At 42.3% G+C, this 17,314-nt stretch overlaps 1 protein-coding gene across 2 annotated transcripts in view; it reads left to right on the top strand.

Moving 5' to 3' along the window:
- The window catches only part of LOC110167080 (WD repeat-containing protein 37), a 31,969-nt gene extending 17,392 nt beyond the window's left edge, over positions 1-14,577 (top strand). The window contains exons 6-14 of one of the 2 annotated variants that reach the window (XM_020932384.2): positions 5,224-5,359; positions 5,918-5,989; positions 6,067-6,111; positions 6,374-6,450; positions 7,827-8,061; positions 9,617-9,758; positions 10,049-10,183; positions 10,629-10,743; positions 13,727-14,577. In XM_020932384.2, the coding sequence (XP_020788043.1) occupies positions 5,224-5,359; positions 5,918-5,989; positions 6,067-6,111; positions 6,374-6,450; positions 7,827-8,061; positions 9,617-9,758; positions 10,049-10,183; positions 10,629-10,743; positions 13,727-13,858 (1,089 nt within the window). In that variant the 3' untranslated portion in view covers positions 13,859-14,577. Of the gene's footprint in view, positions 1-5,223; positions 5,360-5,917; positions 5,990-6,066; positions 6,112-6,373; positions 6,451-7,823; positions 8,062-9,616; positions 9,759-10,048; positions 10,184-10,628; positions 10,744-13,726 lie in introns of both variants that reach the window. The other variant, XM_020932383.2, reaches the window with a different exon arrangement.
- Positions 14,578-17,314: the final 2,737 nt, after the last annotated feature.

The following is a 17,314-nucleotide window of genomic DNA, read 5'->3' as shown; positions in this document are numbered from 1 at the left end:
CAGCACCAAAATCTGTTTAAATCAGCTGAGCGGACACATCACAGCAACATCACGTGACTCTGAGGAAGACCACAGGGAGCAGACGAAACTGTCAGGTATGAAAAAAAAACCTAATAACTACTTATGTTATCGACTGTCACAAAGCCAAAAATTCATGCACAAAGAAGGATGTATTCTGGCAGTGTGGACATTAATTTCATAAAACAGATGTGTTGTAATAAATTTTTATTTGTCAAATCATAACTATTTTATAGTTTCGTGTCCAGCCAGGAAGCAAAACTACAAACCTCACCACACGTCACTACAAAAGAGTAGATCTAAATGAATCTACTGATGTTAACCTGTCATTTGCACTTTAAAAGCCAGTGTAAAAAAGTCTTTTCAGCTCTTCTGTACAGGGGAAGAGAGTTCCCAGAGTTTGTTTTACACAGTGTCCCAGTGTTCGGCTGCTGCTGCTCTCTTAGTTTGACTGGGCTTTGCAGTCCCCCGCTGCTTTAGTCCAGCAAGTTATCGCCGCATTTTCATCATGTCAGTTCTTCTCTTTGGCCCAAAGCCCAGCCTAAAGGAAACCAAGTGTCGCTGTGTGAAGCATACCTGCTCTTGGCTCATCAATCATGCAGTGTAGTGGTCCAGCAGACGCAAATCTAGGCTCTGGATTAGACTAGGGCTGCTTGATATGATCAAAAATTGTAATATTCAATAATAGGGATGGAACGAGACAAAATTTCCATGACATGAGACAAGATTGGGTCCATAAGAGCGAGACAAGATGAGATTTGAACATAATTCATGGTTCGATTTCCAATTTTGGCCTCACAATTTAAAAAAATTTTTTTTAGTTTCATACTTTTGTTTCCATTCTACTTCTGCTTTTTGGGACTGTAAGAGATATAACTCACCAACAGGTACCGTATTTTCCGGGCTATTAATCGCACTCTTAAGCCTTCAAGCCCATCAAAAAACGACCGCTCGCCCCACAATCCAGAGCGCCCTATACACGAATCCACCCGGGTGTCCCAGCACGACTTCAGTAAACTACAAAGTCGCACCACCCGCAGAACACGCAAACACACACGGAGCAGACAGCGACCGCGCGGCGAAAAACACCCACAGACACACTCATCACTCCACGCCGACGAGGAACGGAACGGAGGAACGAACCTGAAAAAGCGAGCGCAATGTGCCGCTTCTAGACACGACTGAACAACCGAGTCACTGTGAACACGCCAAACAAAGTCCCACTGACACATCCATCTGTTGTGTTTCGTTTAAAGTCCGGTGCGGTTTATTTGTGAAAAAAGATTGAAAATAGACCATTTAATCCAGAGCGCCTAATAGCCCGGAAAATACGGTAACCCTTTTTTTGTCCAATCTAAATGTAAACACTTGGGAAAACATCTCACAAGATAATTTTTCTCTCGCGTGCACAGTCTTGTGGCAGTTTTGTCTCGTGAGATCTTATGGCACGAGATCTTGTCCCATCCCTTCTCAATATTTATGTTAAGTATTGAGATAACTATTTTTACTCTGATAGTTTACGATAGTCTACAAAAAGTTCAATTTAATTAAAACAAAAAATGTGCATGCCTTTGTTCATTAGTCAAAAAATGTGTCAAAACAAAAACAGAAAGTCTTTCCAAAAACAGGACATACATATATTTCCTTTTCTTGCGTTACTGATTATTACTTTTGCCAGTATATATTATTATCTGTATTTTTGTAATGTATTTTGCAGCCCTACTGGGGACTTTTAACTTAAGTAGCGTACCCACATTTTTTTTTTATTAGTTGATTAATTATTTTATTGGCGTATTAGGTTTTACATGAACCACAGCGGAAGGGAGAGGGCTTGTCGTAAATTAGTTTAAGATTAAGGAGTAAATCTGCTTTTTTTTAACGCTTCAAATACACGATACTTGTCATTTTCTGTATAAATATTTGTAACTGCATGAATTCTTGTGATCAGGTGAGTGCAGCTTGCGTTAAAGACTTAATTGCTTAAAAGCTTTTGTCAGCGCCACACTTCGCCCTCTTTTGGTTCACTAATAATCGATGCAGAGGATTTAGTCGAGCAAGAATGCCGTTGTGGATTGTAGCCTGAATGGGCCTGTACCTGATTTTAAACCATGAATCAGGAACATGTTTAAGCCCCGCCCACTTGGTCCTTTTCTTCCCATGGATCTGTAATAAAAACTGTGTAAGACCGACTACTGGCCGCTCCAGGTACTGCATAGAAGCGCAAGGCATTTTTGGGGGAATTGAAACTTTCACAATGGTTGAATTTTGTAGGGATTCTGTTTTATTTTCACAACATAAATAAAAGTTAGTTGTGTAAGACTTAGCCTCGTCCCGCTTTGAAGCCGCACTCGCTCCGCTCTAGCAGCTCTCGTTCTGATTGGTCCAAACTCTTCACGCCGCGCACTTTACATACATCACACGGGTGGGAGGAGCTCGTCCCGTATTGAGGAAGTAATGCGGAAGAGAAAATGTGTATGGAGTACGAAAGCTTTCAGAAATATTCGTGTGCATATTTAACTGTAGTTGAGCATAAAATAAATACTCGTAAACTCTTGAATGAGCCCAATTGTACGTAAAATGTGTTGTGTGTATTTTATCCATCAGAATACGAATTGAAAAGTTACGACATCAAGAATTAGAATCATGAGCTGAAGATTTACGATTACGCTTTCTTCAGTACGAACACGAATTCAGAGACGCGACTTTACTGTCAAAAATACGTCGTCACCTCACAGGCATTATTTATTGAGCAGAAGAAACATCGATCGTATACAGACTAAACCTAGCCTGACTCATCAGCCGGTTTTACTTTGTTTCACTTCGTAGAAACCGTCTGACAGCCTTAGATTTCGTTCGCTCGACGGTAGCTGGTACCTTTTGTTATTTAACCAATCGCTGCTATTTGGTCGTGACGTATGTACTTCGCCGCTAACGGGGCTAACTGGAATATTAAGCTTTTCCCAAATCCCGTAGGAAGAAGGGCAATAACGTCTTTCCCCTTGATAAAATTCACCGAACATTCTCTTTGTTCCGGCTTTAAATCCTCGATCTCGGAAATCGTTGACAACACAGAATGTATGACTCTTCGCTGATCGGCTGATGCCCGAACTTGCACTACCGGGGTTTTTGCGAACCGTCTAGTGTATTCTGATTCCTGACCTAGTCCCTGGAGAGAAATAAAAACTGAGCGGAGGCACTAGGTGGCATCAGTCAGCATCGCTAGACTGAACCAGGAAAGAACCAGGACTGAGTGTAGGGACGTTGTGTTGGACCTATTCCTTGAAAGAAATAAACTTTGTCTTTGCTTCAGCATTCATCAGTATCTACAAAAGGTCTTTTTCCACAACATTAACAATATAAACATTAGTTCCTCCCATCTTTATTAAATAATATTGGCCTATAGAACGTTGTCACATCATCAGTACCTGCACAAATGAATATCTAGTTTCAATCCTAGTTTTAGTTTTTAGTTAAATCTGGTACAGGCCCATTCATTTTCAGTATGTAAAGCACAAGTGTCCAGTTGTTTTCCTGTTTGCCTGTTGGTTTTACTGACGAGTCTTGTCTTGTGTGGACTGGGTAAGTGTCTCTGTGCTCTTTCAGCTGCAGTTTGTTCAGTGGAATTTTCCCCAAACGAGCCGGCACCAGCCCCGTGTGCATCGTGCCCATCTTCAACGTAAACACTACGCTCCGCAAAACCTACTCACGCCTTCCTCGCATTTTGAAGTACGACACACAAGGCCTTGGGCTATGAAAAAAACACAGACATGCAGTATTTTGTGTCTTTAATCGTGTTTTTCATGAAGGCTTCGATAGTGTCAGTTCAAAATGTGACGAAGATGAAGGAAGCTCCAGTTCTGACTAATAATGACTGACAAAAACCTTGTGTATTCATGGGTTTCAGCTTCCTGTTGGTTGACCATTCAAATTATATATATTTTGAATGGTATTTTTTTTATATTTTGCTCTGTCAGTGGTCCTAACTTCTCATCATTCAAGACCCATGGATACAGTGTTTGATCCCCTTTTGTTGCATCATAAAAATACTTAATGCTTTTACAGTGCAACAGGAGGCATAGACCCGCACACAGTGGGTTTATGCTTTGCTTTGATTTGGCTTTTTCCATGCTTCTCTCTCCTCTAATCCTGAATTATTCCCGATGGATAATAATTGCAAACCAGCTCTTTTTATGTTCGTTCAAAACATCTAAAATCCTTGCCTTTTAGAAACACTGCGTAACTTTTTGGTGGCAAGCTGCCGGTTAAAACCACAGTTTGGAACATTTTTAGAGGATATAAGTTCTAAGCAACTGTCTTCCATAGTGATGAGCAGGTGGTGTGCCAAGTTAGAGTCATATCTGTGGAAGGGCAAGCCTGCTTTGAGAGTTTCATTTAGAGAAACTTACCTTCACAAGAGAAAGATGTTCAGTTGCAGACAAAAATACCGTTAAGCCAGGGGTCATCAAATTAAGGCCCGCGGGCTGACTACGGCCCTCCACGCCCCTTTGACCGGCCCCACACCACTTGAACTGGCCCTATGAGACAGTGCTCAAAAGTTGTTTAAATTACTTTTTGGGAAATAATAACACATCTGAATCTTGTATTTTGTTGATTTTTTCTATAAAAAAAGGATATTGATATGAAGTATTTATATTTAAATAATTGTATGACGTATTTCTATTTTTGCCGCCAAATTTTCGTCACCCGACAAACTCGAGATCAAACAGTGACAGTCGACGCACGCGCAGAGTTCTGTAGTGCAGTTAAGGACAGAAAAATGGTAAGTGTTAAAGTACGAAAACTTGACAGAAAGTGCGTGAGTTTACAAAAAACAGTAGACGACTGATTATTTTGTTGTCCAGTGTAAGGAGCGTGCAGTTTGTCCGATATGTAAAGAAAGTGCGGCCATTTTATAATCTGCGTCGCAAAGGTCATAAAATTCTGTAATTCGGCCCCCCGTCACAGTCAGGAGCGATAATGTGGCCCCCAGAGAAAAAAAGTTTGGTGACCCCTGTGTTAAGCAATATGAAACGCACATTTATGAAAGTAAAAAAAAAAAACAACACTAAAGAAACACATACACACAAGTTAAACCCGAGCTTTTGCGCCCCGCCCTCTCTAAAGCGCAGGTTAACCGTCCCCTCCCCTCTCTGAAAGCCTCTTCAAACTGCTCGTCTCTCACCGCGCGCTTGTCCTCTGGCTCAGATCGTGTCCAGCTTCAAGGCCACCACCTCGCGGGCCGTCTGCCAGTTGCTGAGGGAGTTTGTCGGGCATCGAGATGGCATCTGGGACGTCAGCATCACGAAGACACAACCCGTCGTCATGGGAACAGCTTCTGCAGGTGGGTATTCAGCAGAGTTATGTCGGTAAGAAGAACCGAAATATTGTGAGATCGTATTGGCAAAAGTCTCACAATATTTGGAATTATAAACCTCTTTGCTTAAATACATTGTTTTATTGCAACAACAACTAATAAACATTAATTAATTATTAATCATTGCATTTATAAAGCACCGTTTAAGACACCCAAAGCGCTTTACAGAGCATTATTCATAGAGCTCCACACTCTCTGGTAGCAGACTGATAGAAGTGAGGCTGCCAATCTGCATCACATCCCCTCCGACCACCACCAACACTCAGGCAAACACCACTTTCATACTAGGCAATGTGGGTGAAGTGTCTCGCCTAAAGACATAGCCCCACTGTGACAAGATCAGGCTTTGACAAACTGGTTTGGTCACAAGGGGAAAGACAGAGAGCAAAGAACATGAATACATTTCTTTTACATCTTAATACTTGGAGTTATGCATCTGTGGTCCTTTAGCACACACCTGGTTGTCTGGGTGTTCCTCATTCCTCTCTCTAAGTTGTAAGTTGAGGTGTTTGTGCTCTTCCTCAGACCACACTGCCATGCTGTGGAGCATTGAGACCGGGAAGAGTCTGCTCAAGTATCTGGGCCACCAGGGGTCAGGTGTGTGCTGCAGACATAAACTCAGATTTAAACATGAGAATATGTCTTCACCTGTCTCCTGTGTTTGTGTTCTACAGTCAACTCCATCAAGTTCCACCCCACGGAGCAGATGGCCCTCACAGGTATGGGCCGCCTACACGGTTCACATCAGCCCGAAAGCACTGATCACTGCGTTTTCATAACACTGGGATTGAAGCGCCGACCTGTACGGGTCACAGCTGATGCATTTGAATATGACTCACAGATTTAACTGAGTCACCAGCAGAATTATTATGCACAGCATTACTGTTACAGCCAATCTGTGCGGCACATTTTATTTTTCATTACACACATGCTTTAAGAGTATAATGCTAAATCAGTCTCCTTGTCCTTGTTGTGTTTCAGCCTCTGGAGACCAAACGGCTCACATCTGGAGGTTCATGGTGCAACTGCCGACCCCTCAACCTGTCACAGACACCACTGTAAGGAGCCGCTCTGAGCTCTGAGCCGCTCTGAGCCGCTCTGAGCTAGTGTGAATGGGCCGAGCTCAGTGGCTTGTGTCTCTTGATTAGCCTTTAGGTTAGGCACAGCTAGGTACATCCTGTTGGGTTGTTTCTGGAGGCGCTCATACCCTTTGTTTGCTTTCTATTCTGCTATACTGAAATCACTTTGTGACATAAAAAATTAAACGCTGGAGGAAGTTCTATTTGCAGAATAAGAACGCAAACGTTTGTCCAAGTTTGATGAGACGTTTCCCAGTAATTACAGAAAAGCACACAAAGCCTAAGAAACTTAAGAGGGTGAATTAGACTGGACGAAGACCCAACAAAGACCAGACATAGACCCCACAAAAGACCTGCCAAAAAGCTCCTCCCAGGTTATGCCCATAAACATACAGTCTTTCTTTTTTCAGAGACACACTCGACTAGTCTTGATCATATGTAGAACCAGGTGTGGGTTTGTTTATTTCTCTCTACTTAGAACTTTAGAAGACTGTCATATCTATCTGCGCTGTTGGGCAAGTTACTTTAAAACTGTAATGTGTTATTTTTGACTTGTTACTGTCATTTCAAAGTGATTTGTTACATTACAATATTACTTTGTTTAAAATGTAAAACATTACACGACAGCACTTTTAAGTTACTCTCACCTTTTGCGCCGTATATGGACTGAACCAGGACTAAACCAGGTCTAAACCAGGAGTAAACCAGAGCTGAATCAGGACTGAACCAGAACTAAACTAGTTCTAAACCAGAACTGAACTGAGGACTAAACCAGGACTAAACTAGGTCCAAATCAGGACTAAACTAGGACTAAACCAAAGCTGAACCAGGACTAAACCAGGTCTAAACCAGGACTAAACCAGGTCTAAACCAGGATCAAACCAGGACTAATCTTGGACTAGAATTTGGATGCGATTGGGCGTCAGCTGCGGTTCGCCCCATGGAGCTCAGAGTTCTGCGCCGTCCTTTTGCTCGCGGTTACCTGACGTGTCTCTGACGTTTCACCACTGCTGATATCGCGGTGATTTTAGCAAATTTGTATGAAGAAAAACGAAAAACCCACCACTTCAATCCTTAAAAATGCATTGTAACTGGTCTCCTCTGGCACAACTGATTGGCAGACGGCCCAGTGCTTGTGTAATACCTGCACCCGTGGTACACTAGTATGCAGGTGTTAAACCCTGACCGCTCTCCTGCCCACCGATAAACCCAAGCTCACATACCACATGACCACTCTGACCAATCTAGAAACTCCCTCTCCAGTAAACAGGTCCATGGGAGCCGCTCTGATCTCGCCTCTACTGTACTCTGACACCACTGCAGGTGAAAATAACAGGAATTTTGTTTCTCAGCAGACGTCTTGTGAGGAGGACGTGGAGTGCTCGGACAAAGACGAGGCCGACGCAGACGGGGAGGGGCCAAACGAGTGCCCGTGTGTGCGCGTGCCCACCACCACACTGCGCAGTCACCAGGGTGTGGTCATAGCTGCGGACTGGCTGGTGGGGGGCAGGCAGGTGGTCACCGCGTCGTGGGACCGAGCGGCGAACCTGTACGACGTGGAGACCTCCGAGCTGGTGCACTCGCTCACTGGTATGACACATGCAAAGGCTGTTGATGTAAAACTGTGAACTAAAATGTATATTTTCAAAAAAGAAAATCAAATAAAAGGGACGGACAGAGACGAAATCCAAGCTCCTAATGAAACAGTACAACTTTAAAGGGTTACGAAGTTAGTTTTCTGGTGGGGCGTCTAGAACCTGCTTGTCTCCATGGAAATGTTTTAGTCTGAACTGTTCTACAGTATGGAAGTTAACATATCTATTCTGGATTTACCGTATTTTTTGGGCTATAAGTCACTCTGGAGTATAAGTCGCACCAGCCAAAAAATGTGCAATGAAAAAGAAAAAACATATATAAGTTGCACTTTTTTGGGGGAAAATCAGAAATCAGGAACTGACATTTCCTGTTGAAAGTCATGTTCTAGTATTAACAATAGAAGAGAGAACAACAGACTGTTAACGTCACATATGAACAGTTCTTCAGATAAACTATAACATAAACAACAGAACAGAACAAGTTTAACAAACTCTCCATCTCACTCCAAATCACTAAATCTATTGAATTCTTCATCTTCGGAGGTAAACAGAGCGCTGCTTCCTCTTCTGTGTCGCTGTCGTCAGACTCAGCATCAGTTCCAGTTAGAATTATTCTGGTCTTTCTGAATCCTGACAGGATGGTTTCGGTGTCACTGAAGTCCAGACTTTGTCCATCCATCCAGTGACTTCAGGAAAGTTTCATGGTGCATCCTCCCGGTGTCACAAGTTTCTTTCTGACACTTTCTTTCTGCAGCTTGATTAACGTTTTCAGCTGCTGATTTCACGACTTCTGATCTGATCTGATTTTCTTTTGTGTTCAGTCTACTCAGTCGTCTTTATAAGTTTGTTTAAGTGTTAAATTGTTCAGTGGTGCAGAAGTAATGGTGCGATCGACTGACATGATACAGACAGGACAGTGGCTCTTTCTGCAGGAGACATGTGCAGTAGAGCCAAGTGACAGTGGTACAGGAGGAACAGGAGCAGCAGATACTCACACACAAGACTAGAACCTCTCATCGCTTCAGTGTGAAAATTTTAATATATAAGTTGCACCGGAGAATAAGTCGCAGGAAACACCCAAACCATGAAAAAAAGTGGGACTTGTAGTCAGAAAAATACGGTACATTGCTCATATTTACCTTGAAAGACCATTTCAAAATCTGGCAAATTGGCCTAGTCGCGATTCCTGCAGGTCTCCATGGATATAGACATTTCTGGAGACAATTAGATCCTTCAAGCTTTCCGACTATCTCTCCCACAACTCTACGAAGTTTAAAGCACGAGTCACCTGCGTTACGAGACACACATTCTTCAAAATAGTAAAAGACAGTGACTTAACCCCCATCGTGATTCGTGGGTTCACAAGCCACTACAGTCACATTATGATGGTAGAACATTTAATTTTGGAATAAAATGATGTATAGTACTTGTAATGTATTGTACCTCATAAGGTGATGTTTACATTCCTTACACCACACTCGTATGCCAGAGGTGCCGTTTTGTGGAACATTCCTCCTGGTTGTGTTGTAATTTGTGAGTCTGTTGTTCAGGCCACGACCAGGAGCTGACCCACTGCTGCACCCACCCCACCCAGCGCCTGGTGGTCACAGCCTCCCGGGACACCACCTTCAGGCTGTGGGACTTCAGAGACCCGTCCATCCACTCGGTCAACGTCTTCCAGGGACACACCGAGTAAGTCCACACATGTCAGATAGAGATAGATAGATAGATAGATAGATAGAAAGGCCCTATACTTGCTTTTTTATTTTAATTTGCTTTACTTTTATTTAATCAGGAGCCCTTTTCATTACAAGAAAAACACACACGTCTCAGTCATCACAATTTGTACTTGAATTTATTAAAGTGACACCACAGATTCCAATTTAAGATGTTTCTGTAAACTATTCAAAGACCTACCTGTTCCACTACCGTGTTTCCCCTCAGGCCTGTAAACGTGCGGTGTTGTGTTCCTCTGCTTGCAGCACCGTCACCTCGGCCGTCTTCACAGTGGGAGATAACGTGGTCTCCGGCAGTGACGACCGGACAGTCAAAGTGTGGGACCTGAAGAACATGAGGTCGCCCATGGCAACCATTCGCACCGACTCGGCTGTCAACAGGTGAACGCCGCCGTACCGTACAAACACACGGAGTCCCAGGGTTGAATCAGATGTACTGTGAACTCAGAGGAGGCGACGTAATCATCCGACTTCGACAAAAGAAGAGCAGCCTGTGAAGCAACAGCCACAATAACATTAAAATAGCATTTGCATGACTTCATTATCTTTGCTGATTCATTGGGAACATGTGTAAAAAAAACCTAGTTGTTGCGACAGAGATGGGACTTGTTTTGTCTTGCAGGAAGATCAACTTGTAGGAAGAGAAACTCATTATTTAAGAACTTTTCGCAGAGTTGTGATGCTGATAATTAATTAGAATCTAAAGCTGAATTTTGGCTTAAAGGGACAGTTTGGAATTTTGGACATAGGACCTCATTTCCTAGTGAGCCAGAGTGTTGGAGACATTGTTTCAGCCCTAATGTGAGGATGTGATCTGCTGTTCCAGGATCAGCGTGTCAGTCAACCAGAAGATCATCGCTCTCCCTCACGACAACCGGCAGGTGCGGCTGTTTGACATGTCCGGAGTGCGGCTGGCTCGGCTCCCACGCACCAACCGACAGGTGGGTCTCACACTCACGTCTGTGGGTTAATAGGAGGGCCAGACTAACATACTGCACACTGCCGCAGCCTTCTGTTTTATTTATTTCATTTTCAGTGGGTCATTGTACATTAATAAACATTACAGTAATGTAAATGTGCCTGAATTAGCCCGTCTGGAGGTGCCTCCGCTGTATCTGTTACACTGGACAGTAATACAGGAGGACAGAGAAGGTGGAGCTAAACCATGCAGAATTTTATACACTAAACTAATATGATGCAGTTTCAGAAGGTTTTTCTATAGAGCATGTATGTGCGTAGGATAGAAGTCTGTGCATATTTGTCTGTAGTTGAGCATAAAATAAATATTATTATTAGGGGTGTCAAATTATCGCGTTAATTGCGATTAATTAATTACAGTCATATTTAGCGCGTTATGTTTTTTAATCGCGTTAATCTCATTTTTAATCTCTAACTTTACTGTTTCTGTATGCGAGTTGCTTTATTATAAAATCTGTTTTTATGCGTTGCTGGGACAACAACACACACACACAAAAACACATTTATACATTTTTTTATTTTGGTAATTCCACTCATTGCCGGAAACCCACACAAAACGCGCGCAGTAAGAGCGATGTAAACATTATGGTAACGTTGGCGGCGTCAGTCGCACAATGGACGAGGTCGTAGAGCCAGTAGAACAGAGGCAGCAGTGCACAGGTAAAAACACATTCGTGTCTTGGAAATTATTCTCCCGACGTGAAATATAAAAGAAAATAACAAATATAATATCGCCTACAACTTAAATGTCACTGGTGAAAACAACCTGCATAGACTCATGATGTCTGCACTACTGTCCTATAGTGACCTGCCACATGAGGGGACACGTACACAAACACACACAGACAAACACAAACACACACACACACACACACAAACACACACAAAACACAAACACACACCTTCATCATCGTCATTAACCTGAGAACGCGCGGACCACGTTTCCTTCCATAGTTACTGCGCGGACACTGACGTGCTCCCGTGAGCCGCGTGTGGATCGTGTTTTCTCGCGTACGCGACGTAAACCGCGCTTCCTACTGTGAACCTCTAACTAACACCAAGACTAAAACCAGGACTAATCCAGTCCAGGACTAAACCAGAACTAAACCAGGTCTAAACCGGGACTAAACCAGAACTACACCAGAACTAAAACCAGAACTAAAACCAGGTCTAAACGAGGACTAAACCAGGTCTAAACCAGGACTAAACCAGAACTAAAACGAGAACTAAACCAGAACTAAAACCAGAACTAAAACCAGGACTAAACCAGGACTAAACCAGGTCTAAACCAGGACTAAACCAGAACTAAAACCAGAACTAAAACCAGGTCTAAACCAGGTCTAAACCAGGACTAAACCAGGACTAAACCAGAACTAATACCAGGACTAAAACCAGGATTAATCCATTCCAGGACTAAACTAAGACTAAAGTAGGACTAAAGCAGGTCTAAACCAGGACTAAAACAAGGACTAAAACCAGTGATCTCATATATAAAGCATTTCTCTATCAATAATATTTTTAATATGGTTAAGGAAAGACTGGACTTTTTATTGTCTTTAAGTAGACAAAAGTTATTATGTTCAGATTTCCTCGTCTTTGCTACTTTACAACAAACAGTTTCTTATTCATGGAGACTTGGGCTCAACAGACAATTTGGGGAGATTTGTTAAACAATAAATGACTTTATAAAGTCACTTTTTTTTTGTTCTATATCAGTCTTTTGATCTGCCACAATAATGTAATAATGAATTTAAATGAAAATACCTCAAATTGAAGCTTTTCTCAGCAATTTTTAGATGAGATTAAAATGAGATTAATTAGATTAATTAATTACAGATCATAATTAATTAATCTATAAATTTTTTTAATCGCATGACAGCACTAATTATTATATACTCTTGAATGAGTCCAGTCGTAAATAAAATGTGTTGTGTGTATTTTATCCATCAGAATTGAAAAGTTACAACATCAAGAAAATTTACGATTATGCTTTCTTCAGTACGAATACGAATTCACAGATGTCACTCGACTGTCAAAAATACGTAATCACTTCACAGGCATTATTTATAGAGCAGAAGAAAGATCGATTGGGACTGACCTCGGTGCAATGCGGGTGCGGGTGAGGCGCGGGCCTGTGGAAAGAATATGCAAGAAGCCTACCTTTGCTGGACACCACAGTGGTTTCTGACGTCAAGCCGACAAAATCACATGAGCAGAACGGAAAATCAGATGCGCAGAACTGACAGAACCGGTGTATTTTCAGAATAAAATATCCCCACACACTCCTCATACTTCATGAATAAACTTCCACATTGTCGATAGCCATGGTATTCAAACACGCAAGAAAGTGGTGGTAATGTGAAATGCCTTCGTTTACATACTAATCTATAGATGGATCACACATTTTTCCAAAAAAGTGAGCATCAAACCATGATGTTTGTTTTCTCAGTGGGTGAGTGGGTTTTCTCAGTTTCACATAGATTCACACAGATCTGATTCCCTTTTGCATTTGTGGAGTTTGCAAACTTCCGAAGCCCATTTCTCGAGCTGTTAGGATCCAACAACCACACAATTACGATGTCCGAATCCCATAACTAAAATATGACAATATCAGAACCAAAAACAAAAGTGATATGGTTCAGAAGACAAGAAAAGATCGGCTTTGTCAATAGACGCATCCCACTGAGAAAACAAACGTGGCGGTGTGATGCTCACTTTTTCGTAAAATCCTTCCCGGTTAAATCCTTCCCAGTATGCATTGCGCAATGACTGGAAGTCCAAAATTCGTGATGCATCTATTGCATGAACTCCCAACTAGACCACGAATCCCCGCGAACACCTTGTTTCGCACCGCACCGGATCCGAACCCCACCTGCAGTCGGTGTACATCAGCGGTCATAGTTCTTTGCTGTCTCTGCTCTGACTCTTCTGCTGCTCTGCTTCCAGGGGCATCGGCGCATGGTGTGCTGCTCGGCCTGGTGCGAGGACAGCGCCCCCTGTAACCTGTTCACGTGCGGCTTCGACCGGCAGGCCATCGGCTGGAACATCAACATCCCGGCTCTGCTGCAGGACAAGTGACCGAGCCGCCGCGCCGCCGCTCCAGGCCTGAGCACTGTGTCACGTGTGCGTTCAACAGAGAGAGAGGGGGAGCGAACCTTTAAGTAGTGCACTTTAAACACACGCCGCTGCTACGGTGGGAGGCTTTCAGAGCACAAACGCGAGATGGGTGAGAAGCCCGGACCACTGCCACGACCACACCACTTTCTCTGTGTCCTGCAGAGGAGCTGGTCTGGTTTGAAGAAAGGACTCAAAGAAACGATCTGTGACGTGTAACTGTTCGTAAACCACTAGAGGAAACCGCCACGTTAGACTTTTGGTTTGACCGACAGCACAGAGGGAGCAGCCGTTTGGATTATTTTGGTTAAAGAAATGCCGACTTTGCCAAACTCTGCCCCCTGTGCTGTGAGTTGACTGTGATGGGCGCACTGGCTCTTTTCAAACGTTCTTTAGGATTTAGGAGACAACACTTCATTATCATTCACAGATTTTTCTTTTTTACCATCATGTTTAAAAACGGTGGCACATTTTGTACATTTCCTGGTGAATGATCAGTCACTTGTCTCATGAACGTGTTGTATTGCCTGGAATGTTCTATATTAGCTTCTATCTTTTTATTTATTGAATTACAAAATACTTATCTGACCGGCCATATCCACACGCTTTGACCAAACTTTGCAAAAACGTTCAGTGTGTATCTGGAGCTGTGTCGTGTCTCCCTGATTTCAGAGTGCGTGCTCTGTTCACATCAAAAACAAAGCAGAAAAAAACAAAACAAAAAACCTCAAGGAGTGAGAAACTGTGCGGATTTTTACACCAAACTATCGTAGCTGAATGTTTGGAGAATTTTGGTGGAACAAAACACAACTCCACGTGCGGTTTGTTTGTGACGAGGAAACAAAATTATAACACAAATCAGAAAATACAAAACATTCCAGGCAAAACGGCAACATCTTCCAAGAAATAAAAAAGGTTTTGGAGCCGCCACCGTATTATTTTACAGTTTCCTTCACTGTTTTTGTCACTTTATCGCTCTGTTTTCACGTGCGGTTGCCAGCCCAGTGTGCCCATCAAACTAAACGTCTTGCCCGTAAGCGTGGATTTTCGCAGGTTTGTAAATTTTGCCTACGAGAACCGGCTCTTACGATTCGCTTGAAAGAATCACGAGGAGCAAAACCAGAGCGTGTCGGCAGTGTGTCGGTGCGTCTGGCCAGAATACTTTAACCATTCCCTGCATAAAAAAAAAAAAAAAAAACAACTCACAAACTCTCGTATCGTTACTGCACAATAATGAGCCTTATGTGTTCTGCCTCTCCGCTTTACCGAGGCTTTACTGTAAACTTAGCTTTCTCAAATATTTCTATCCACAAAGAGCATTTTGTTATGATTTTATACTCACGGTGCTGCGTTCGAATTGATCCTTTTAAATGTCCGCGTAGTGCATTTGTATTCTGTGTTTTATCCCGAGCAGAGACAAGATACGGGGCCGGTGAAAAATGAAACTGTAAGAGAGGACTTAAACTTCAAAACAGTATTACTCAAGAAGAAGTACTTAAGAGATTACTCAAGTACGTGTTATATTTAAGTTAAAGGGACAGTTCGGAATTTTGGATACAGGGCCTCATGTCCTAGAGCAGGGGTGTCAAACTCATTTTGGTCCGGGGGCCGTATCCAACCTATTTTGATCCCAAAGGGGCCGGATCAGAAAACTCATGTCATATAAACCCCAAAAATATCAATAAGTTCAAATATTTGTGCAGAGAAACACAAATCTATTACAGAAATCTTTTTTAATTGATGAACTCTTCCTTTTACAAAATATTATAATATTATGAACAACCTGAAACTTTAAGAAAAATACAATTTCAACACAATGTTTTAACATTAACTTGTATGTAAATAGGAATAAGTCAATTTTTGTTGTAAAATCCTGCACTCGGCTTCACTTTTCTCATTTTTGACATTTTGTTGATGAGGGTGTCACGGTCAACAGTCAAAACGATCGTCCTTTAAGAGCATTTGGAAAGAAGCAAGTCTTCATTTGTGCTGCTCTGGTGGGAGGGGCCACGTACAGAGACACTGGAGACGCTGCTGTGATAAACGCCACAGAAAATTTACAATCTTTTAATAGAAAATATAATTAAAATATTTTAGTAGAAAATCAGCCGAGGGCCAGATTAAAGGTCATACGGGCCGTATGTTTGACACCTGTGTCCTAGAGTGTTGGAAACGTGCTGAGACTTTTTAAAATGTTCCATCCAGTCCTTGTATTTGCAGAGGTCGCTGGTGTTAGACTAGTGCATGTCAATGGTCATATTTATCCTGCCACTAAAAACAGTCTTACCCCCTCCACAAAACACCCGAAGCAAATCTATTATTACATCAGACTGTCCATGTAAATGTCTGTGTTGATAGAATAATGTCTGAAATAAAACTAACCTTGCATCTCATGAATCGTCGCATGTTGAGGGACTATTTTCACATATATCAGTCCGCCGATGCCCAGCTTTCTATCAAGAAGAACAACTCACTGCTGCTGCTCAGACATAAATCCTTCAAATGCAAGGTTGGTTTTATTTCTAAAATTATTCTATCAACACAGACATCTACACTGATACATTGATTGCAAAAGTAACAAATTACTGTAATGTGTTGCTTTTTGCTGTACCGCAGTAACGTGACATTACAGGGAAAATAATATATTTTACTTGGTACAAATGTCAGTAACATGCGTCACAATGCTTTTTTAACCTGGATTGAAGTGGTTGGTTTTTTTGTTTTTATTCATACAAATGTGCTAAAATCACGGCGATATCAGCAGCGGTGAAACGCCATTGTTACGGTTCCGAGTGTCGGGACGGGCTGGAGATGCACCCACGTAGACCGTCGGGTGACCGCGGGCGAAAAGACCGACGCAGAACTCCACACTCCACGGGGCGATTCGCAGCCGACGCCCGATTGAGCTTTGCGGAGTCTCTGTTCCACAGGCTCGGTGTTCTCTCAGGGGTGGTCCTAGATTCCAGTCCCAGTTTAGTCCTGGTTTAGACCTGGTTCAGCTCTGGTTTAGTCCTAGTTTAGTCCTGGTTCAGTTCTCCTGGTTCGGTCTTGGTTTAGTCCTGGTTTAGTTCATATATGGTGTAAAAGTTCAGCATGTTCACAGTTATTTTGTTGAGAGTAAATTAAAAGTGCTGTAATAGTCGTGTAATATTTTACATTTTAAACACAGTAATATTGTAATGTAACGAATTACTTTGAAATGACAGAAACAAGTCATAAACAACACATTACAGTTTTGAAGTAATTTGCCCAATAGTGAGTGTAATAATAGATTTTCTTTGGGTGTTTTGTGGAGTGGGTAAGACTGTTTTTAGTGTCAGGATAACTATGGCCATTGACATGCACTAGTCCTAACACCAGCGACCTCTGCAAGTACAAGAACTGGATGGAATTTTTTTTTTTAAAGTGTCTCCGCACGTC

Source organism: Boleophthalmus pectinirostris, unplaced genomic scaffold (genome assembly GCF_026225935.1).
Source record: "Boleophthalmus pectinirostris isolate CB_2022bp ecotype Guang Dong unplaced genomic scaffold, ASM2622593v1 HiC_scaffold_16, whole genome shotgun sequence".
In the NCBI taxonomy this organism is placed as follows: Eukaryota; Metazoa; Chordata; class Actinopteri; order Gobiiformes; family Gobiidae; genus Boleophthalmus; species Boleophthalmus pectinirostris.
Note: the sequence above shows the minus strand (reverse complement) of the source record. Positions and strands in the feature narration are given on the sequence as shown.